At 46.2% G+C, this 23,195-nt stretch overlaps 3 protein-coding genes across 3 annotated transcripts; 2 read left to right on the top strand and 1 right to left on the bottom strand.

Annotated features, from left to right (window-relative positions):
• The first annotated feature begins 1,206 nt into the window (after nt 1–1,206).
• LOC145418039 (glycoprotein-N-acetylgalactosamine 3-beta-galactosyltransferase 1-like) lies at nt 1,207–7,079 on the top strand. Its single transcript, XM_080286573.1, has 6 exons — nt 1,207–1,309; nt 3,445–3,676; nt 4,396–4,579; nt 4,956–5,112; nt 5,893–6,035; nt 6,918–7,079. The coding sequence occupies exons 1-6, from the start codon at nt 1,207–1,209 to the stop codon at nt 7,077–7,079; spliced, it is 981 nt and encodes a 326-aa protein (XP_080142699.1).
• A 1,260-nt stretch (nt 7,080–8,339) lies between these two features.
• On the top strand, nt 8,340–16,089 carry LOC145418038 (uncharacterized). Its single transcript, XM_080286572.1, has 3 exons — nt 8,340–8,351; nt 9,308–9,724; nt 15,340–16,089. The coding sequence occupies exons 1-3, from the start codon at nt 8,340–8,342 to the stop codon at nt 15,847–15,849; spliced, it is 939 nt and encodes a 312-aa protein (XP_080142698.1). The 3' UTR covers nt 15,850–16,089.
• Nucleotides 12,236–13,645, bottom strand: LOC145418023 (uncharacterized). Its single transcript, XM_080286557.1, has 2 exons — nt 13,634–13,645; nt 12,236–12,793 (listed from the first exon to the last, which is right to left on the bottom strand). Exons 1-2 carry the CDS (start codon nt 13,643–13,645, stop codon nt 12,236–12,238), a joined length of 570 nt encoding a protein of 189 aa, XP_080142683.1.
• Nucleotides 16,090–23,195: the final 7,106 nt, after the last annotated feature.

Here is a 23,195-nt window from a genome sequence, read left to right as displayed (position 1 = left end):
TTATCGTCCTGTTGCTGCCTATTGCACGTAGCTCAGTGGCAGACAAAACTACCACTCATCCTTCCCACAGCACTTCTTCGTGACTAGCACCATATTCAAGTGTTACAGCAGAGCAATGGAGATATGACAGTTTTTGGCTAAGTTACAGTGAGACGACCATAGGAGGAGATTATCGTCCTTTTGTAACTTATCTCATGCATTGCAGTGGCAGAATAAGACAATACTGCGGCTCCACACCATCCTCACAGCACTTCTTCGTGACTAGCACCATATTCTAGTGATAAGTCTTCGTTAAAGCAGAGCACTGAAGATGGAGAGATGGCAATTTTACGTCTAGTTACAGTGAACAGCGTATAGTTAGTCGAGTGCAACAACAAATAGTGTTTCAACCAGAGATCCCTAACCCCTTCCAGCTAAGTTGATGGCCAGGTGTAGTCTGACTGGAGGGCTGATTGGACTAGTAACCAAGGAGACCCATCCCATAACTAAGGCTCATCATACACACAACCACGACTTATGGGATTGGGCCAGTTCCGTCACGTGAAAAGAAACCGAGTATAATAAGGAAGGCCACTTTGCTTCCCTATCCCCAAGACTGATGGAACTGGATGCCGTAACCTGTGCTGAAGATGTACGTGGCCAATTTATCTCAGGTGAAAGCAATCAACTATACACTTATCAGGGTCACAGGTGTCAAACGCCAATATATCTTCCTCGTGTACATTTCACCATAAAATACACCAAAATGAATCACAACAAATCACTGACTGGACATTTCACACATTACAATAATTCGCAACGGAACTAGAAAGCACTGAGGAAGCGCCTACCTCCGCCGACGCCTTTAAAATGTATGGTTTACTGCTGGAATCCCTCCTTCCTACCCGACAGTCACATAATTAATTCTACGGTCTCGGTCTGCCACGTTACACAGCCTCAGAGGGGTTATACCTCCGCCAACGCCAGTAAAAATGTATGATGCAATGCGTATTCACCTCAACATCTAAACTATTCCCTGACTCACTGCCCTCCTATCCACCAGGCTGCAATGAAATCTGACAACAGCTTTTTGAGGTATCTTGTACACAGACACACCAACAGACAGACAAGGGTGAATACATAACCTCCATCCAGATCCGTTGTAGGGGGTAATAACGAAAGAGTCTTCCCCAGATGGCGTTACGTAGGGCTAGCCAGTGAGCCGCCATGCTGGGACGAGGCAGTGTGTGGCGGGTGCGCGGGGCCTGGGTTCGATTCCTACACATGAGGTTCAAGTGGGCGTTGTGTGCACTGGCTGTGGCTGCCCTGTGTACGGTTCTGATCAATGTGCATTTTTTGAGGTGTGTACATGGCCCGATATGCTTTTGTACCTTTATCTTATCTATGTATCTATCGCCTCTGTCTGTTTACCACTGCTTATGCCTGTTTTTCTATCTATTTATCTATCTCCTGCCTGTCGTTCTGTCTCATATCTAAGTGTCTATCAGCCAATCAATCTATTTAGCTGTCTATCTATCTATGTCTCCTGTCAGTCGTACTTTAATCAATGAGTAATGGCGGGTAACATTCTCTCTCTCTCTTATCAATCATCCTTATCCCTTATCAACACAATGACAAACTTGATTCGTCCGCCATAACAGTTAAGAGAGAGAGAGAGAGCGAGTATGCGTCCGTGTGGCCAGGGCTTTACTCCTTTCACCTTAACTTGGCCAAAAATCTTTCATCCTTCTACAGCTTATTTCACGTAGCTCAGTGGCAGAAAAAACAATGCTACGGCTCTACACCCTCTCCAGTGCACTTCTTCGTGACTAGCCTCGTATTCTAGTGTTAATACAGTGTTCCGGTTCAGCATTTATGAAGAGATGGTAATTTTAGGCCAAGTTACGGTGAAAAGAGTACAGTGACAAGCAGTGACGGTGTGTGGTGAAGTGACTGGGTGTGGTGAAGTGGTATAGTGAAAGTGGTGAACGGTGGTGATTTGTGGTGATAGTGTGTAGTGTAGTGTGGTGAAATAAATGTGTAGTTTAGTAGAGTGTGGTGATAGTGTAGTGTGGTGTAGTGATAGTGTAGTGTGGTGTGGTGGTGATAGTGTAGTATACTGTGGTGAAAGTGCAGTGTGGTGTGGTGACAGTGTAGTGTAGTGTGGTAAAAGTGTAGTGTGGTGTGGTGAGCGTAGTGTGGTGATAGCATTATAGTGTAGTGTATATAGTGAAGTGTGGTGTATGGTGGGCAGGTACGTAGAGTTTTATGAGGAACTGGCACCTGTCTCCCTCTGTCTGTACATCCCTCTGTCTATGACCTCCAGTCTTTCAAACGCAGTGTGTCCAGGCATCTCGAACTGAACGCATCTTGAATTTGGCACTCTGTTATCTTGTTTTCTTTTTCTTGGAGGGAACAATTTGCGGGCTCCTGGCCTTTGGTTCCTTCTTCCTTGCATTAAAATAATAATAATAATAATAATAATGTGGAGACGAAGAAAGCAAGGACTGTTTATATTATCAGTGGCGGCCGTTCTCTCCGTCATACTACTCTTTGATTGGATCCAAGAAATACACAGGTGAGTTGAGAGGGGTAGATATTCTTGTTGCACCTGCCACTTCTGTCTATCTGTATCTATCTGTCTATCTACTTGTCTGTCTGTCTCTGGATATCTCTGTTTATCCGTCTGTCTGTCTATCTGTTTCTATCTATCCCTCTGCCTGTCTACCCACCTTGCTAACTCCACGTATATCTGTCTACCTATGTATCTATCCATCTCCAGCTCTCTCTCTCTCTCTCTCTCTCTCTCACACACACACACACACACGTACACACACACACACACACACACACACACACACACACACACACACACACACACACACACACACACATATTATACCTCGTCTTAGATTAAGTGCATACGTTATCTAAAGGCAAAATGAAAATAATAATAATAATCTATCTATCTATCTATTGCCAGACGCCTCAATCCCGTTTGGGGTGGCCACAAACAAATCGCCTCCAAGTCGCCCTGTCCCCCGCCATTTCACTAAATAATAATCATCATCATCATACCTCTCCACCACCATCCCTCCATCATCATCCTCGGTCTCCCCTCCCTCTTCCACCCTCCACCTCACTCACATACACTCTCTTCGTCAGTCTTTCACCCTCCATCCTCTCCACATGGCCAAACCACCACCCTCACAACGCTTCCTATCACATCCACATCAACACCACAACGCTCCTTTATATCCTCATTCGTCAGCCTGTCTCTCCACGTGACTCCACATAATAATAATAAATAATAATAATAATAATAACAATAATAATAATAATGATAATACATAACTACAACAATAATCATCATCATCATACGAGTAATCATAATCATCACCACCACCATCACCATCACTACCAATCCTCCCCACAGGTCACTCACACAGTCACGCCCCGCAACAGGGCCCCCTCCACTACCCCGGGGGGAGTTCCGTCGAAGCCCCCCACGCCCCCCGCCGTCCCCCACACCCCCCCGCGTGACCTGCCTGGTAGTAACGTCCCCGCAATACCACGAGGGGAGAGCCAGACACGTGGAAGTCACCTGGAGCCAAAAGGGAGCTTGTACACACCTGATATTCTTAACTACAGAGCCACATCCCAACCTGCCTACCATTCGATTGTCTAGATATGCAAGGTGAGTATCTATCTATCTATCTGTCTATCTATTTATCCATCTATCTATCTATATCTATTTATGGTCACCTGGAGCCTGAACACACCTGCTATTCTTAACTACAGAGCCACATCCCAACCTGCCTACCGCTCGATTGTCTAGATATGCAAGGTGAGTGTCTATCTATCTACTACCTATTTATCTATCTACCTATCTATCTATCTACCTATCCAACTATCTATATCGTACAACAGCGTCAAGGTCCAATATACAAAATAAGTCACTTGGGATGAAGTGCTATGAAGCATCCTCTCTCTCTCGCTCTCTGATACAGATAGGTAGGTAAATATATAGAGACAGACAACTGGGTGCGGAAAGTGAGAAGCGTGAACGTCGGGGGGAGGGCTGCGAGAGGCGGACCGAGAAAGACCTGGGACGCGGTGTGACCTCAGGGATAAGGGCACTGAACAGGGAGGCTGCCAGAGATCGAGCAGCGTGGAGAGCCGCCATTAGGTGACCAAGGCCGACGCAAGCAAGAATGTTTAAGTCTTTATAAACCATACGATATGATATGAGGACAGACAGACAGACACAGATAGACAGATAGCTAGACAGACTGACAGACAGATACACAGCTAGATAGATAGATAGAGACAGACTGACAGATAAATAGATAGACAGATAGACGGATACACAGCTAGACAGATAGACAGACAGCACATTATCTATTCCTGCCACAGCTATGACGAACTCTGGGGCAAGGTGTTGGATGGCTTCCTCACCATCAACTCTACGGCGTCTGAGTGGTTCCTTAAGGCAGACGACGACACCTACCTCGTCTCACACAACCTGCTCACCCTACTACAGGAATTCGACCCCTCCCAACCACACTACCTGGGCCTACCACTCGTCTACTCCCTCCTGGTGAGTGGTTGGGTGTGTGGTAGCGGCTGGGTGTGTGGTACTTGGGTTGGCTTGCTTCTAATGTGGTTTAGTTGGGCTGGGTTGGGTTGGGTTGGGTTAGGAGGGAATGTGGTGTGATCGTATTGTGTGTGTGTGTGTGTGTGTGTGTGTGTGTGTGTGTGTGTGTGTGTGTGTGTGTGTGTGTGTGTGTGTGTGTGTGTGTGTGTGTGTGTGTGTGTGTGTGTGTGTGTGTGTGTATCAGTGCTTCCATAACTGATCCTACCCACGTCATATATCGTAATGGGACGATGATGATGATGATGACTATGATAATGATGACGAATGACAATTAACTCTCTCTCTCTCTCTCTCTCTCTCTCTCTCTCTCTCACAACAGGAGGGCGGCAGGGTGGAGTACAACAGTGGGGGGGCAGGGTATGTACTGAGCCGTGCAGCGCTGATCAAATTACAAGCAGCCTCGCATCCCCTCTGCCAAACCCCAGGACATACCCACTTCGAAGATGTTAACATGGGACTCTGTATGCGGGCACTGGGTAGGTCTTTGTGTATCTATCTATCCATCTATCTATCTATCTATCTGTCTATCTATCTATCTATGTCTGTCACTACTTTTGTCTATGTTTATATATATATGTATGTAATGGGTATGTGTATATGTAATGTGTGTATGTATGTACCTACCTACCTATCTACCTACCTGCCTATCTATCTATCTATCTATCTACCTATATATCTATCTCACGGCAAAACGTCAATATGGATTTTCTTTAATAAATGGAGGACGCCTGTAATCTGGTATATGGATTTCTTTTATTGTTTTTCCTGCCTCTGTTCATCCTCTGATAAAAAATGTATGCAGCCTCTAGGTTAATTAATTCTCTCTCTCTCTCTCTCTCTCTCTCTCTCTCTCTCTCTCTCACTTAATTTTGTGTTTGTAACTATATGAATAATTTAAGAGTGAGTTACATCCTCCATTTTTCCTCCTTACCCTCCCTCCTTCCTCTCTCTCCCTTCCTTCCCTCTCTTTTTTTCCTTCCTCCTCTCTTCCTTCCTTCCCGTGACCCTCTTCCCCCCCCCCCTCCTATTCCTCTTATCTTTTTCCCTCCTTCCAATCTTCCTCTCTCTTCCCTCCACTTCCTGCTTCCTCTCCCTCCTTCCTCCCTCCCCCCACCATTCCTCTCCCTTCCCCTTTCTCCCCATCCTCTCACATTTCCTTTCCATATCCCCTCGCGTCCCCATCGCTTCCCATTTTTCTCTCCTCTCCTCTCCATTCCTCTCATTTCCTCGCCCTCTCCCCACGGCCAATGCTGCAGGTGTGGGCGTGAGTGAGACCCGGGACGCCCTAGGCCGCCCCCGCTTCCTGCCGTGCCCGCCCTGGGACCTGCTACACCCCGCCCTGGTATCAGACCCCAAATACACCTGGCTCCAGAGGCTCAGCAAACACCCCTTCTACTTCGTGAGTCGTGTGTGTGTGTGTGTGTGTGTGTGTGTGTGTGTGTGTGTAAAATAATCTGGTCTTCAAACTGGTCTGTAGGGAACGTGTGTGTGTGTGTGTGTGTGTGTGTGTGTGTGTGTGTGTGTGTGTGTGTGTGTGTGTGTGTGTGTGTGTGTGTGTGTGTGTGTGTGTGTGTTAAAAAATCTGGTCTTCAAATTGGTCTGTAGGGAACGTATGTGTGTGTGTGTGTGTGTGTGTGTGTGTGTGTGTGTGTGTTAAAAATAATCTGGTCTTCAAACTGGTCTGTAGGGAACGTGTGTGTGTGTGTGTGTGTGTGTGTGTGTGTGTGTGTGTGTGTGTGTGTTTTAAAAAATCTGGTCTTCAAATTGGTCTGTAGGGAGCGTGTGTGTGTGTGTGTGTGTGTGTGTGTGTGTGTGTGTGTGTGTGTGTGTGTGTGTGTGTGTGTGTGTGTGAAAATGCTTGTTTCATTTTTTTCATTTTTTTGACCAAGTTTTTTTCTTCAATGGCTTCCTCTCCTCCCTTCGCCTTGGTCTCCATTGAAAAAATTTTTGGAGACGTAATTTTGAAGCTGATTTAATTTCTCCCCCCTCCCCCTTTTTTTTGGGGGGGGGGTGAAATTTCCTAATCCTCCAGGTTGGGCGTACTTCCTTTTTTTTTTTTTTTTATAGAAGGGGCCCTCATCTTGGCTACACTTTTACTGTAAGAGTTGGAACGTATACCTGATAATGGGTCGTAATACATTTTAAGGCACTACCTGTCACTAATTGTAACTCTCTCTCTCTCTCCTTGTCTGTGTACCTGTTTGTCTGTCTGTCTCTTCTCTCTTTCTCTCTCTCTCTTCTTGTCTATGCACCTATTTATTTGTCTGTCTGTCTGTCTCAGGGCCCGGAGCATCTCAGTGACCTGGCCGTGACCTTCCATGAGATACGTGACCCCCGGGATATTTACCTCTTGCACTACCTCATCCACGACCTCTACCCCTTACCACCCAACGCGTCACGACCCTTCACGCCCACGCCCACGCCACGACTGACCACGCCCTGATGTAGGTGATTTGACGCCCACGCCCACACTGATATCCACGCCCACACCCACACTGATATCCACACACACACACACACACACACACACACACACACACACACACACACACAGGTTCCGTTGTCTGACCACACCAGCACACAAACACACCAGCAAAAAAACACCACTCGAACCCTGGTATTAAGACGGTGTTGGGAGGGTACTGTGTGTGTGTGTGTGTGTGTGTGTGTGTGTGTGTGTTGCAAAGTAAAAAGTGAAATACAAGACAGTGATATTGGGCAGTGGATAAATCGCTAAGGAAGAGGCGTTACGGAATCGCCAGACTCATTCATAATATGAGCCTGGGGTGCCACAAGGACGTTCCCTGGACTGCCCCGTTTCTGGTTGGTCAAGCTCCCTAACACCTCTTCCTTACCGATTTATTTTCATGTGACTGGGTAGTACCGTATTCTAAGTTATTTATGCAGAGTAGGGTGATATTAGAAGGATTTAAGGAAGGAAGAAGATTAGTATAAGTAAAATGAATCGCTTAGGAAAAGGTGTTAGGGAGCTTTCTTAACCGACAGGCATCTCGAAAGGAAAGGATCTTGAATTTGGCTCTCTGTTATTTTGTTATTATTTTGGCGTGGTCTTTGATTCCTTCGTCTTGCATTTAAAAGAGAGATAGATAGATAGATAGAGAGAGAGAGAGAGAGAGAGAGAGAAAGAGAAACAATGCTACGGGTCTACATCCTTTCCACAGGCCCTCTTCACTTCTAGCATAGTATTCTAATCTTTTTAAATATAACTTAGCATTCACGATCGAGAGACAGCAAGTTTGGGACAGGTCAGAAACTAGAAGAAGAATCTTTAAGACATTTTTTTTCCCCTAGTAATGACAAGGAAGGAAGAGTACTGAATTCTTCCCTAACCCTTCTTAATCTTGGAAAAACAAATCTAAGAAACGAGATGATAATTTTTGAACGGAATATTGTGAATTGTAGGAACGATTGGTTTGTGTTTCTGGTTAGCCTTAGATAAACAAGGGTAGCATAGAGGGAAGGGGTCAATGTGGCACCTCGAGAGGGGGGGAGGGGAATAGTTAGAGAGGTAAGGAATGGAGGGGAGGGGGAGAGAAGTGGATGGGAGGGGGAAGGAATTGTGAGGAGGGGGAGGAAAGAAAGGGAGGGAGGGATAAGAGGGACGGGGGAGGGGTAGGAGCGTGGAGTACATAAGGGAGGGTAGCACTGCAGGTAAGAACACATATCCCCTCCCTCAGCCATCATGAAGTTCCTGGTGAGTGGCTTAGCTAGTGTGTGTTTACAATTGTGCGAAGAAAGAAACAAAGGCTCCCTCACTCTCTCCAATGTTATATCCTGGCAATACGACGCTCTAGCACACACACACACACACACACACACACACACACACACACACACACACTTATTTTTTACTCTCCCTCTTTTTTTCCTGACATCTCTATGCATTATCTAATCCCTCATTGCCTTATCATGAACTTAGGGATCCAGGACTAAGCTTCTTACTCCATACATTTAAAGCAAGTGACCAGCTACACCCGCCCCTGAGCAGCATTACACGACCTACAAACCCCAACCATCGCTATAACGAAACTTCGCAAGTGAGAGGACTCGAGTTCGTGTTCCCGGCACGGTGGAGCTCTGGGATACATTTTTTTTTTTTTTTTAAGTTTTCCTGCCCCTCTTCACTTTACATGGAGTACAAACAAGGATATAAACGACGTGAGCGGGTCATATTCTGTAGGAAGAGACTGCAGACTCATTACACACAAAGGAATACCAACTATTCACATGCACTCTATCTCTGCCCTACACACTCCCTACTCAACTCAACCTAAGCTATCGTGGGAAGGAGTTGGGTCTACTCCTGCAATGAATTATAAAAGGATTGAACTTTCTTCTGTTCCTCTTTATACCACACAATCATAATGATGACAATTCCTCACAGTGTCAGGACATTTTTGTGTACCATCATTGTAGCAGTGCCATGTATTACTGTGTGGGGTAAAGTGATGTTAGTAGGGATAATGCTATATACGGCTGGCACTAACTGACACAATTCTTTAATATACATGGGTGATGGCAGTGGCACTAGTGGACTACGTGGGTGGGTAATGTTGGCACAAAGTGACATCGCTGTATATTATATAGGTGTTGGCCGTGGCACTGGTGGTGATGTTGGCACCAAATAACACCACTGTTTAATACACACAGGTGTTGGCAGTGGCCCTGGTGGGGTGCGTGGGTGCTCGCTCCATCAACTCGGGCTGGGTCCTGCCACAGGGCAACGTGGGTCTCTCCGGCATCGTCCGCAAGGACGGCACCATCGAACCCTTCTCGTACGACTTCACCTACGACATCGTAGCCATCGGACCCGCCGGCATCGTCACCAAGTCCGGCACCAACGTGCAACTGGACGCCAACCTGCACAGGGCCAAGCGCGGCATCGGCTTCACCAGACCCGGCGTCGGTTCCATCGGCCTCTCGGGCATCGTCCTCAAGGACGGCACCATCGCTCCCTTCTCGGGCGACTTCACCCACGACATCGTCGAGATCGGACCCAGCGGCATCGTCACCAAGTCCGGCGCCAACGTACAGCTGACCCGTGACCTGCACCGCGTCAGGCGTCACATCATGAACGACTCCGGCATCCTCACTTCCTGGGGCAAGGCCGTCGTCTTCAAGAAGCCCTTCACCACCATCGTCGCCGACGGCCCCTCCGGCCTGATCTTCTCCGACGGCACCCTCCTCCAAAAGCCAATGCAACACTAACACCTCTGTGTCTCCCCCATCAGTATCGTTCTGTCTCTAAACAACACAACTGCTGCTCAGTGGCGGCAACCTCCTGGCCAGGCCATGGCTTCTGGCTTCCAACACAGACACTAACCAACTCATGTTCATCTGTACAAAGTCTTGCAGGATGACCTGGTTTATCTTGCCAAGGTTTTCTCAAGACAAAGTAGGATTTTGTATATAAAATGACTCAAATAAAATATTACGTCAATTCTTACTTTCACTACACTGGTTTTAATGATACATGAGATTAACACATAATATTATGGTCAGGTATTGTAGACATGTGGGGTAAGACAGCTGATCAGAAGAATGAGGACACTGTGTTTGGATGGAATGGTTATAGAGAATGGGTATGGCCAAGGTAGCCTGAAGGTGGGAACTGGTGTGGTACAGTGTGCTGGGACGGAATGGCTATACAGAGACAATGCATATGGACTGAAAGGCTGAAGACACTTTGGACAGAGTAATAGGACTGAGAGAATGGGTATGAGTAGGGTTGTTTCAAAGTGGACATTGTTGGTCAGAACTAAGTAAATTGTCCTAAGTGCTTCGCTAAGTTAAGCACACGTGACACAGGTGGATGGATAAGAAGATGTTTGTGTATGGTAAGATGTGATATGCAAAATAAATCGCAAAAGACGAAATGCTACGAAGCCTCCTATGCCACTGAAGAATATAGTTCACGAATAAATCAACTTCACTCTCATCTTAAATGTCAGGACCAACTTGCCCAGCCCAGGGTTCCTACGCTCCTCATGGGACGACATAGGATTGGATGATGGATGGATGGATGCATAAATTAACTCTCATGACTGGCTTCTACACAGGTGACACTGGTGGGGAGGGACGCAAATGCCTGGGTAGGTATGGTATGTAAATGCCTGGGGAAGCGAGGTACACAAGCTGACAGGGGGAACAACAGGTTAAAGGTCAAATTCACAGGGCGAGGTCAAATGCTGTCATAGCAAAATAAAGTTAAACAAATTCTTGACGTGTGTGTGCATTAATTAACAACTCAATTAACTCACAATTTTTATCCGAGTTTAGCCAAACGTTGTGGACAGGTTGAAGGTCAGGGCCAAAGTTAATCTACTGTGTTTTAGAATAATAGGTCAAAAATCAAGGTCACAGATCAAATTAAACCCTTTTTATCCAAATTAAACCACATTTTGCAAAGACTGAGGATAGCGATGGAATATAAAAGGATTCGATTTTGAGAACAGTCAAAAATCAAGGTCACAAAGACAGGTCAAAGGTCAAGGTACCTGGGCCACGTAAACTCAAATGGCTTCTTATCTGATTTGAACCAAACCTGGTGGAATGGTTAAGGGTCACGCCATAACCAAGGGATACAAACATGAAAACACTCACTCAAAGGTCAAGGTCACAGGACAAGGTAAAAGTCTGTGCCCATGCGTCTGTGTCAACAAAATAAAACAGATTGGTTATTTGGGTCAAACTTGGTGGGTGAGTTGAGGATCACCCAAGAGACTAACAGCAAGGTTTGTCGAAAGGCTCTCGCAAAAACAAGGATAACGAGATTAGATTCCGGGAACAATCAGTCACAGGAAAGGGCCAAATATCATGGCCAGTGAACAGTCAACTCAGACCATTTTATCTGTTTTCAAATTTGGTGGAAGGGTTAAGGGTTAGCCAAGAATGAAGTAATGTGATTTTAGGAGTAACCTGTCAGAAGTCAAGGCCACAGGGTAAAGTCAACTACTCGGCCTTTACACCAGCTGGTGGGTACACGCACTGAGATCTAGAGTACTCCTTGTCATGCATATTACACATAAACATTCCCTTGCAGGTCACGTATAGCTGTCATTTTATTTTAATACCGACACAGCTTGTATCAGTAATTTTCGAGGGGATTCGTAAGGTGTGATGTGCAAAATAAATAACTGAGGAAGAGTAGTTCCGAAATCCCTAAAATTCCACTCTCAAACCACCCTTTTTTATAACCATTATCTGTACATGACAAGTACGGCACAGCACAGTATTCCACTCTTTAATAAACTCTCCTACTTCTTAATTATATACACAATACCTGACCATATTATTATGTGTTAATCTCATGTATCATTAAAACCAGTGTAGCGAAATTAAGAATTGACGTAATATTTTATTTGAGTCATTTTATATACAAAATCCTACTTTGTCTTGAGAAAACCTTGGCAAGATAAACCAGGTCATCCTGCAAGACTTTGTACAGATGAACATGAGTTGGTTAGTGTCTGTGTTGGAAGCCAGAAGCCATGGCCTGGCCAGGAGGTTGCCGCCACTGAGCAGCAGTTGTGTTGTTTAGAGACAGAGAACGATACTGATGGGGCAGACACAGAGGTGTTAGTATTCCATTGGCTTTTGGAGGAGGGTGCCGTCGGAGAAGATCAGGCCGGAGGGGCCGTCGGCGACGATGGTGGTGAAGGGCTTCTTGAAGACGACGGCCTTGCCCCAGGAAGTGAGGATGCCGGAGTCGTTCATGATGTGACGCTTGACGCGGTGCAGGTCACGGGTCAGCTGCACGTTGGCGCCGGACTTGGTGACGATGCCGCTGGGTCCGATCTCGACGATGTCGTGGGTGAAGTCGCCCGAGAAGGGAGCGATGGTGCCGTCCTTGAGGACGATGCCCGAGAGGCCGATGGAACCGACGCCGGGTCTGGTGAAGCCGATGCCGCGCTTGGCCCTGTGCAGGTTGGCGTCCAGTTGCACGTTGGTGCCGGACTTGGTGACGATGCCGGCGGGTCCGATGGCTACGATGTCGTAGGTGAAGTCGTACGAGAAGGGTTCGATGGTGCCGTCCTTGCGGACGATGCCGGAGAGACCCACGTTGCCCTGTGGCAGGACCCAGCCCGAGTTGATGGAGCGAGCACCCACGCACCCCACCAGGGCCACTGCCAACACCTGTGTGTGTTTAATAATGGTGTCTCTTAGTGCCAACATTACTCACCTATGCAAGACACCAGTGCCACAGTCAACACCTGTATTATAGACCAGTACCAACATTACCATTAGTGCCAGCGCCACCAACTAAGTATATATGGAAGTGGTGTGATCTGATGCCAACATTGCCTACCATTACCTGTACCTGCATTACAACTCACTTTTTAATACAATACACTCCTATAATGATGATACAAAAACAGCAGCAACCTATCACTGACCAAAGGTGACATCGTAATGATTATAGGAGGGTAGATACAGTTTGACATGAGTGGATGTATAAAGCACATTATTATTTGTTGGTTTACTAAAGACGCTGAAGTATACAGGATTTGTGACGATGGAAGGCACATGGTGAAACAAAGCAAAGTCGAGTCTGACCATGACACGGGAGGATGGATGGATGAAAGGACTGAGGGAGGGAGGGAGGGAATGAGGGACAAATGGATGTGGGGAGTGAGGGAGGGAGGTACTGAGGGACAAATGGATGCAGGGAGTGAGGGAGGGAGAGAGATATGAATGGATCTAGGAAGTGGGCTTGGGACAGGTCAACTAACCAGTACACTATAGTCGTTTTATTTTCATCCAACAGAACTGAGTCATCCCCACAACTCACATATTAATCATAGCTGCATGGAATTTGACGGGCCTTATTTGTGAATTAGGCATGAATCTCCTTGGTTATTAGTCAAAATTACCCTCCAAACTGATTACACTACACTTGGCCATCATTTAAACCGAACAGGGGTAACGGATATTTGCCAGATGAATACAAACAGACTATAGAGATACATCACTCACCAGGAACCTCATGACTGCTGGAGAAGAATGTGAATGCTAGTAGAGAAGAAGTGTTTGTGTGTGTCGTCCCCAGTGCCTCCCGCCCTTATGTACTACACGATCACACCCCCTCCCTCTTCCCTTGCACCCCTCCCTCACCCCCCTTTTACCCTCCACCCCTCCCTAGTATCCCCTCCACCTCCATCCCTCCCTCCTCATCCCCTCCATCAAACTTCCTCCCTCCCCTCCACCTACCCCCCTCTTCATCCCCTCCATCAACCTCCCTCCCTCCCCTCCACTCCCCTCCCCCAGTCTGGATTTGCCACCCAGGGCCACATACATTCCCCCCCACCCCGTTTGCCACTCCCCTCTCTATCCAGGCGCCCAGTGACATAGCCAGGGCCGCCCAAACCAGTTCTTGAAGGCGCTACCGCTTCAAAAACACCTTTATTGTTTTTATTAATGACGGGGACAGGCGGGAGAAAGAGGCGAGATGATGATGATGGCGATGATGTGTGTGTGTGTGTGTGTGTGTGTGTGTGTGTGTGTGTGTGTGTGTGGTGTTTGTCATTTCTTTACCACCACACTCACCTACTTCCATACATCCACTCCATTTCCTCTCCACACTGTCCACCTCTCAAATGCAAGGGCTAACTGTCTCTTTCTCTGATATAACACTCAAGTCTGGTTATGCGAGCGGTTTTAACATGAGGAACTAGTTTGGGCTGTCCCGGTTAGTGTCACTGAGCGCTTGAGGAGACACAGGGGTAGGGTGAGAGGGGGTGCTAGGGTCGTGGGGGGCAAATCCAGACGGAAAGGGGAAGGGGGGGGAGAAGCGGAGGGGAGGGAGGAAGGAGGGAGAAGTGGAGGGATAAGGAGGGGTAGGGGGGTATGATCGTGAGGTACATAAAGGAGGGGAGGCTCTGGTCGCAACCACACACAAACACTCCTTCTCTACCAGCACTCACACTCTCCAGCAGAAGGCATGAAGTTCTTGGTGAGTGATGCAGCTAATGTCATGTAGTGTTGCTCTCCCTTCCTCTGCGTCTCACACCCTCCATACCTTCCTCCCTTAACCCATTCTCATCTCACTCCCTCCCCTACTACCCTCATCCATCCAGCCCCTAATCCATCCATCCATCCCTCAGTCCATCCCTCTCTTCCTCCCTTCTTCAGTCCTTTCATCCATACATACATCCCTTACTCCCTCCCTCCCTCTCACCATCTCTCAGTCTCTTCCCTCTTTCCATACATCCTCCCATGTCACACTATCCTGTATTCTGTTTCACCACCTGCCTTGCTTCGTCATAAATCATGTATATTTGTGAATTATTAGTAAACCAACAAATAGTAATGTTTTGATCTATATGTTGTCTCTCATGTCAGTTAACTGCATCTATGATCATTACGATATCCCCCTGAATCAGTGACAGGTTGTTATTTGTGTAGCATCGCTGTGACAATGTGATGTATTGTTGAGTGGGTAAAGTGATGTCAGTAGGGGTAAACGTAAGCAATGTTGGCACTAATCTATAATACAGATGTTGGCAGTGACACTGGTGGGCTGTATGGGTGGGCAATGTTGGCACAAAGTGACGCCACTATTTAATATACAGGTGCTGACAGTGTCACTGGTGGTGATGTTGGCACTAAGAGACACCATTATTAAATACACACAGGTGTTGGCAGTGGCCCTGGTGGGGTGCGTGGGTGCTCGCTCCATCAACTCGGGCTGGGTCCTGCCACAGGGCAACGTGGGTCTCTCCGGCATCGTCCGCAAGGACGGCACCATCGAACCCTTCTCGTACGACTTCACCTACGACATCGTAGCCATCGGACCCGCCGGCATCGTCACCAAGTCCGGCACCAACGTGCAACTGGACGCCAACCTGCACAGGGCCAAGCGCGGCATCGGCTTCACCAGACCCGGCGTCGGTTCCATCGGCCTCTCGGGCATCGTCCTCAAGGACGGCACCATCGCTCCCTTCTCGGGCGACTTCACCCACGACATCGTCGAGATCGGACCCAGCGGCATCGTCACCAAGTCCGGCGCCAACGTGCAGCTGACCCGTGACCTGCACCGCGTCAGGCGTCACATCATGAACGACTCCGGCATCCTCACTTCCTGGGGCAAGGCCGTCGTCTTCAAGAAGCCCTTCACCACCATCGTCGCCGACGGCCCCTCCGGCCTGATCTTCTCCGACGGCACCCTCCTCCAAAAGCCAATGGAATACTAATTGTTTACTTCTTCACTCTGCTGTATCTTCTACTCCTCTTCTATTCTCTAAGCCTCTATGTCATCATTCATCGCACCCGCAGCATATTCCGACAAACGATTAACACCAAACCATATTTTCGTGGCCACAGGAAACATACTGGCACATATTCCTTGCCAATTAATATCTACATATGGTACTTAAAAACTATCGTCTATGACACTTAAATTACTCTGTGTCGATATCAACACACACACTCTTTATATATAAGAGACTAAGAAGATCTAACATAAAACAGTTTACTTCCACACATGGTTCCAACAAACTGGTTCCAACAAACTACCATCTTTGGTACTTAAACAGCCTCTTCTGATATTCAAAACGGCATTTAAATTGTAGAAGACAATACTAACGTCAATCAGGCAAGACAAATCACTAATGAAGAGGCGCTCAACATGCTCCTGTGCCAATGAGAATCCGCAGTTACCCAAACCATCCTCTGTTCGGCAAATATCTCATCACAGCATAACCAACATTCTCCAGCCAATCATACCCAGTCATGTTAACTTCACATCAGCAGTTCTTCAGTCCTCTCACAGCCACGAGTAAGCTTGGGCATCATATTTACGCTAAAGACAGATTGTTATTCGAGGGGGGAAAGTTTGAGCATTCCAAAGGTTAACTGTGACATTATTCTACCCTCTGACGATGTGAATTCCCCTCACCTGAACACATCCGTCTTGAAATAGCTTGAGGAAAATAAACAAAAGCCCTTCAATAAGACGGTATCATCCTCTATCTGTCTATTACGCCTCAGTACCCGTAATGGGTGGCCACAAACAAACTGCCTCCACGTCACCCTGTCCACCGCCATTTCGCTGCTCTCCCCCAAGCTCATACCCCCCTCTCTCATCCTACTATGGCTTATTCTTGCTAACTCCAGACGATTTTGTTCAACTCAGGGAGAACGCCAGTAGTACAGGGGGTTCATCTATATATCCAACCCCTCCTGCTCGAAAAGTTAAACCCACGTTGGAAAAAATCGTCTGGTACTGACTGACGGAAATTACGTCAGCGAAGGCCAGGGGTAAATGCAACCGTAAGAGTTTAAAAGGATTAATTTTTTTCATCAATACTATTCATTGTCCTTCTCATCACTCTGCTTGTGTATATATGCTAGGCAATATGAAAACATTGTTGCAGTTTTCTGTTTTCATGCAATAAAGCATAAAGAAGCGCTGTATGTCGTGTTTATTTACCTCTATGTCTGCTTTGGAAGGTAGAGACGGTATCTGAAAAGAGTCTATGAAGTTAATCAAAACGGCAATGATTTATACGACCAAGCGCCGCCCCCACCCCTTGATCTACACAAAAATTGGCAATCATTAAAACACACACACACACACACACACACACACACACACACACACACACACACACACACACACACACACACAAAGCAACATTATGCAGCCTCTCTCCACAGCAGGACACTTTAATAATCATAAGTGGAAAACTCAATAACATTACAATTAGATATAAATGTTCTCTGTAATCCTCCAAACGTGTACTATCAATATTAGCCCCAAGTTTTTCTGTAAAGCTCCCAGAAAAAACTTGGGCAATACTTTCCATTAGAACCTCCTCCCCCTCCTGTTCCTCCTGAAGAAACGCCGTGCCCCAACCACTCCTCACGCGAATTATGGAGTGGGATAAACGAAAAACTCTCCAGCATAACACAGACTGCCTCCATGACTTCTCCCCTCCTGCACACATACATACATAAACGCATACTTTACAAACACACATACGGTTTACACATACACGTCCACATTCCCTACAAACATAACCACACACATTACACATACATATGTACGTTACACACATCCTTTACAAACACACATATACACACAGCCATCCAAAACCTTCTGCTACACAGCATCCTTCATGAGCCCTCGCCTGACATTCAACCTTAGCGAGGGAAAATTTGAATAGTAGCCAAGGAGACTCATTCCCACCTCATACCTAACGTTCAGCAAGCGAAAATATTCCAGTCCCGTCAAATGAAAACAGACTAAATACGACACGTCTTCGTACCGAAAGGGTTACATCGACTCCATCTACTTTTTATTAAATAGATATGTGTGTGTGTGTGTGTGTGTGTGTGTGTGTGTGTGTGAGTGTGTGTAGCGAGTTTTTCCATGTATATCCTAACCAAGCTTCCACACTGTCCTTGCATACCCATATATACTCCACCTAACACATTATAATCCTGCCTTCATCAACTAATGTATTTAAAGGCTATTCTTAGTGACACCTTTTTTTCTGTGTTTAGTGATGCATATTAAGTATTATCAATTAACTCTGAGCGCATGTAACCTTTGCACTGTTTTGTTGGTGTGTTGAGGAAATGTCGTGTGTGTGTGTGTGTGTGTGTGTGTGTGTGTGTGTGTGTGTGTGTGTGTGTGTGTGTGTGTGTGTGTGTGTGTGTGTGTTATTAATGTCGCAAAGCTTCGACACACACGTCCTTCGTAACCACAATCACGGCATCAATATATACACAGGTAGATAGATAGATAGATAGATAGACAGGTAGATAGATTTTTTCCGGCAGGGGGTATGAGGCAGGCAGCTTTGAATGGCACCTAATGGCTACTGTGGTGTGGTGTGGTGTTGTGTGGTGTGGTGTTGTGTAGTGTGGTGTGGTGTGGCAAAGCAAACTGCACCAACCTGCTTGCGGCACCAATGCACCAACCTGCTTGCGGTACCACACCACACCACACCACACCACCACACCCCAAAAGTATACACACAGAAACAAACTTACACGTTCACTGCTGTTGGTCACACACACACACTACCATACATAAACTTACACATACATACATCCCTTCATCCATCCATACATACACACATAGATCTACACACACATATATACATATATAAACTTATACACACATACTTCCCTTCATCCATCCATACATACATACACATATCTACACACACACATACATACATAACTAGACAGACAGACAGCATTTAAATATCTGATAGCATATGGTACACTCGGGGATATGGCGGATGGTAAAGAGAGTAGGAGCAAAGTTGAGCCAGTTTTCTTTTTTTCTTTCTTTTTTTTTGCGCCACTCGCTTCCCTATACCACACACACACACACACACACACACACACACACACACACACACACACACACACACACACACACACCTCTTTCTCTATGTCCTTCCTAAATACACACACACACACACACACACACCTCTTTCTCTATATCCATCCTACACACACACACACACACACACACACACACACACCTCTTTCTCTATGTCCTTCCTACACACACACACACACACACACACACACACACATTCTCTCTCTCTTTCTCTCTCCTACTTTTTCCTCCAACAGGTAATAAGAAGCTTCAGGTGTCAAGTAGCCATTTCTTGTTCACAGGTAGCCAGTTTCTTACCTGTGTTGGGTTTCAAGGTGTGGTTGGTTTTTGAGAGAGAGAGAGAGAGAGAGAGAGAGTTTACAACCAAATTACGCTAATAATAATAATAATAACAGTAGTGAGAGAGAGAGAGAGAGAGAGAGAGAGAGAGAGAGAGAGAGAGAGAGAGAGAGAGAGAGAGACGAACACAGATATAAATACACATAGATAAATTGACAGAGACTGACAGATTTAAAAATATACATGGGAAGGTAGATAGAGATATGAAAATGGTGACAGATTAAGAGAGACAGATAGATATATAGACAGGCAGACAGATACGCAGGCAGACAGACAGAGAGATAGCTGGGTAGACAGATATAACCACAGGAGTATTCAAAGTCTTCTCCCAGCACATCAGGAACCAAAACCTAAGCACGCGTTGCTCTCAAATACCTGGCCACCTCGCAACACAGGTAAGTAGCCCAGGCCAATTAATCACAGGCTGCCTTGTGTGGGTTCGATCTCTGGCTGCACGAGGGCAAGAAACAGCAGACGAGGGGGAGAAAAAGTATATCAGATGCAGGGGAACCAGTCCAGGCGACGCAGTTAAGTTAAAGACCAAAGTTGAGGCGATAGACATAAACATTATAGAGTATACACCGGATATATCTGATCTATGGTGCCATTTTGTATACTAATCCTCTAATATACGTCTAGTACCATCACGCTGCCCTACCCCCAACTCACACCACTCCCATTCATTTCTCTCTACATTCCACCACTACATCTCATCCTCTGTCTCCCCTTCTTTCTCTCCCCCTCTTCACTCACGTACACTCTCTCAGTATCTCCATCTCCTCATCGATCTACCACTCCTCCTCCACCACATTCACGCACTCTCCTAGTCAATCTCTCATTCTTCATTCTCTCCACACACTCTCAGCATCTCAGGGTACCTCACACTCTCCAGCACATCCACATCAACACCACAAAGCTCCATCACTTCCTCAATGGTCTCTTGTCTCTCCAAGGAACTCCACATGCTTCCACCAAACGATTTAACCCATTTTCAGAGAGATTTTCCGATTTATAAAGGTTACACAATGCCTTCGCTAAATCACCCCAGCAAATCCACATCAACACCACAACGCTCCATCACTTCCCCCACTGGCCTCTGTCTCTCCACGTAACTCCACATACAAATCCACATCTAAACACACACACACACACACACACACACACACACACACACACACACACACACACATATCTACACGTGTAAACTCCTAGGGGTGGTGTAAAGGACAGGTGATGTTTTTTAGTCTACCTGGCTGGCAATTACCGTGCACCTCACCACCTGGATACACACTATATAAAGCATTAAGGTGAGCCACATACTGAATATAAATGTCAGTCTGCCTTTAACCCTTCGTTAGTCAGGTGGGGGGGTTTGGCACCCTCATTTTTTTTTTAAGCTCATATTTCCTAGCAGGTAATTCGAATATTTCTCTCCGTTCCAGTACTCTCCTGATTCAGTGAGGGGAGGGAGCATATAGATTGGTTTAGTCCTGCCTCTGCTGTAGTGAGAGGGGCACTTCCTCCCCTCCCCCTGGGGTGTCCAGTCACCCCGTCAAACTAACCATTTTGATCATATTGTGATATAACCTGTTTTTTTTTCTTATTTTTGCATATTGTTTATCATTATACTGATTTTAAAAATCACAAAATGTATTTTCCTGGGCGTGTTCACCTGACAAATGAGATATGAGTCCATTTGTTATTATTATACTGATATTATAATTTATTGTATTTTATTATTATAAATTACTAAACACCACCTACAAGGCATTCCATCTTTTCATTAGTGCTTGTTGAGATATGCTGAAGCGGCAATATGAATATATTTTACATGTTAGTAACACTACATGTATTTTTGTATAGGGATGTTGTAACCTCCCACCGGACTAAGCACGTCTGAATACTCCACAACCTAACGAGGGGTTAAGTATCTGTTCTGCCATCCACCCCACCCATGCACCCAGGAACAAGTGCCACGGGACGGTACCTAACACCAAATTTTTTCCGATTCATTCTGCATACTACACTTCAGCTTAAATGTAATAAAGCATCACTCCCTCCATCCTCCTGAGTAAAACACCTAGGGACCTATTATAACTGCGATAGGAGGTTACTTAACAAATCATTCTTAGCGATTTATTTTACGTGTTGCTCATTAACTTGTAGAATTTCGAGTGTTCATCCATCCATTAATTCATCCATCCACGCATCCACCAACCCATCCATCCATCCAACCCTCCACCCACCCACTCATCCACACATCGATCCTAGTTATAAGGTGGGGGTGAGTCTCCTTGGTTACTAGTCATTTTTTTATCTGACAACCTGACCGTTTACACAACATATTCTTTTATTCATTTATTTTTTTACTAGCAACACAACACTCATAAAGACAACGAAAGATTAGCATTACATCCCAGTTGTGTGTGTGTGTGTGTGTGTGTGTGTGTGTGTGTGTGTGTGTGTGTGTGTGTGTGTGTGTGAGAGTGAGTGAGTGAGTGAGTGAGTGAGTGTGTGTGTGTGTGTGTGTGTGTGTGTGTGTGTGTGTGTGTGTGTGTGTGTGTGTGTGTGTGTGCGTTACTGACAACCTAAACACACACACACACACACACACACACACACACACACACAATAAAATACTAACACACTATCCCGGTAGTGTTAGGTGTGGAAAGGGACTACAATGAACTACCCCGCAGACATAATGCAAAAAATATTACCCGCGTTTGAGGTCACCCCACGAAGGTCAAAGGTGAAGTGAGGTTAGGCAAGGTTACATCTTCATACCGCCTCTCTCTCTCTCTCTCTCTCTCTCTCTCACACACACACACACACACACACACACACACACACTAGCACGACATCACATTCCTCGTAGTATGGAAGAAGACTTGATCACACACACACACACACACACACACACACACACACACACACACACACACACACGATCCAGGGTCTACCTACTTATTTTATCTATCTACCTATCTATCCATCCATTCCACTCCGTATGTCTATCTATCTATTTTTCGTCTATCTATCCACCTATCTTCTTTGCATGGTTGCAGGTTTCAATGCACAGGTGTGGATGGAAAGAAAATCAAAGTTCATCCTCTCCTCCCCACTTCTGTCATTCTCTCCCCAATAACACCGAGAGCGAGAGTGGTTGGTTCTCTCCCCTCTCCTCCTCCACCTCTCTACCCCCCTCCACCTTCTCTCCACCTCTCTACCCCCCTCCACCCCCACTCTACCACCCTCACCCAGCCTTCTCCCCAATCAAGGAGACTAAGTGATGTATGGTATAAGGAGGAAACAATTTGAAATGACTTCTATGACTCGGCATCTCTTCCACAGCGCTTCTTCGTGACTAGCATCATTTTCCAAGGTCTTGTTACGACTCAATATTCAAGATGGAGAGATGGTAGAGAAGCTAGAGTACAGGGAGGATAATAAAATGTAGCATCAAGTTTGCTGAGCGACACGTAACGGTGGTTCTGTGGGCCGCCTCTGTAACTCACTCAAAACAGGCAACACGGGCGGTTCCAAGGACGCCCGCCACACCCCCCTCAAACGCACCCTGAGAACCCCGCCCATACACATACCTACATAGAGAGAGAGAGAGAGAGAGTAGTAGTAGTAGTAGTAGTAGTAGTAGTAGCAGCAGCAGCAGCAGCAGTAGTAGTAGTAGTAGCAGCAGCAGTAATAGTAGTAGCAGTAGTAGTAGTAGTTCTCGTTACAATTCAGTATTCACGATGAAGAGATGGCAATATTAGGCCAAGTTAAAGGGAGCTGGAAATAGTCACGAAGAAGTGCAGCAGCCTCCTTAACCGTGACACCTAC

The sequence above is a fragment of the Coenobita brevimanus genome, chromosome 112, assembly GCF_032717465.1.
Source record: "Coenobita brevimanus isolate Jiangsu-jjx chromosome 112, ASM3271746v2, whole genome shotgun sequence".
NCBI classification, from domain to species: domain Eukaryota; kingdom Metazoa; phylum Arthropoda; class Malacostraca; order Decapoda; family Coenobitidae; genus Coenobita; species Coenobita brevimanus.
The sequence above is the reverse complement of the archived record's forward strand: the minus strand, read 5'-3'. Positions and strand labels throughout refer to the sequence as shown.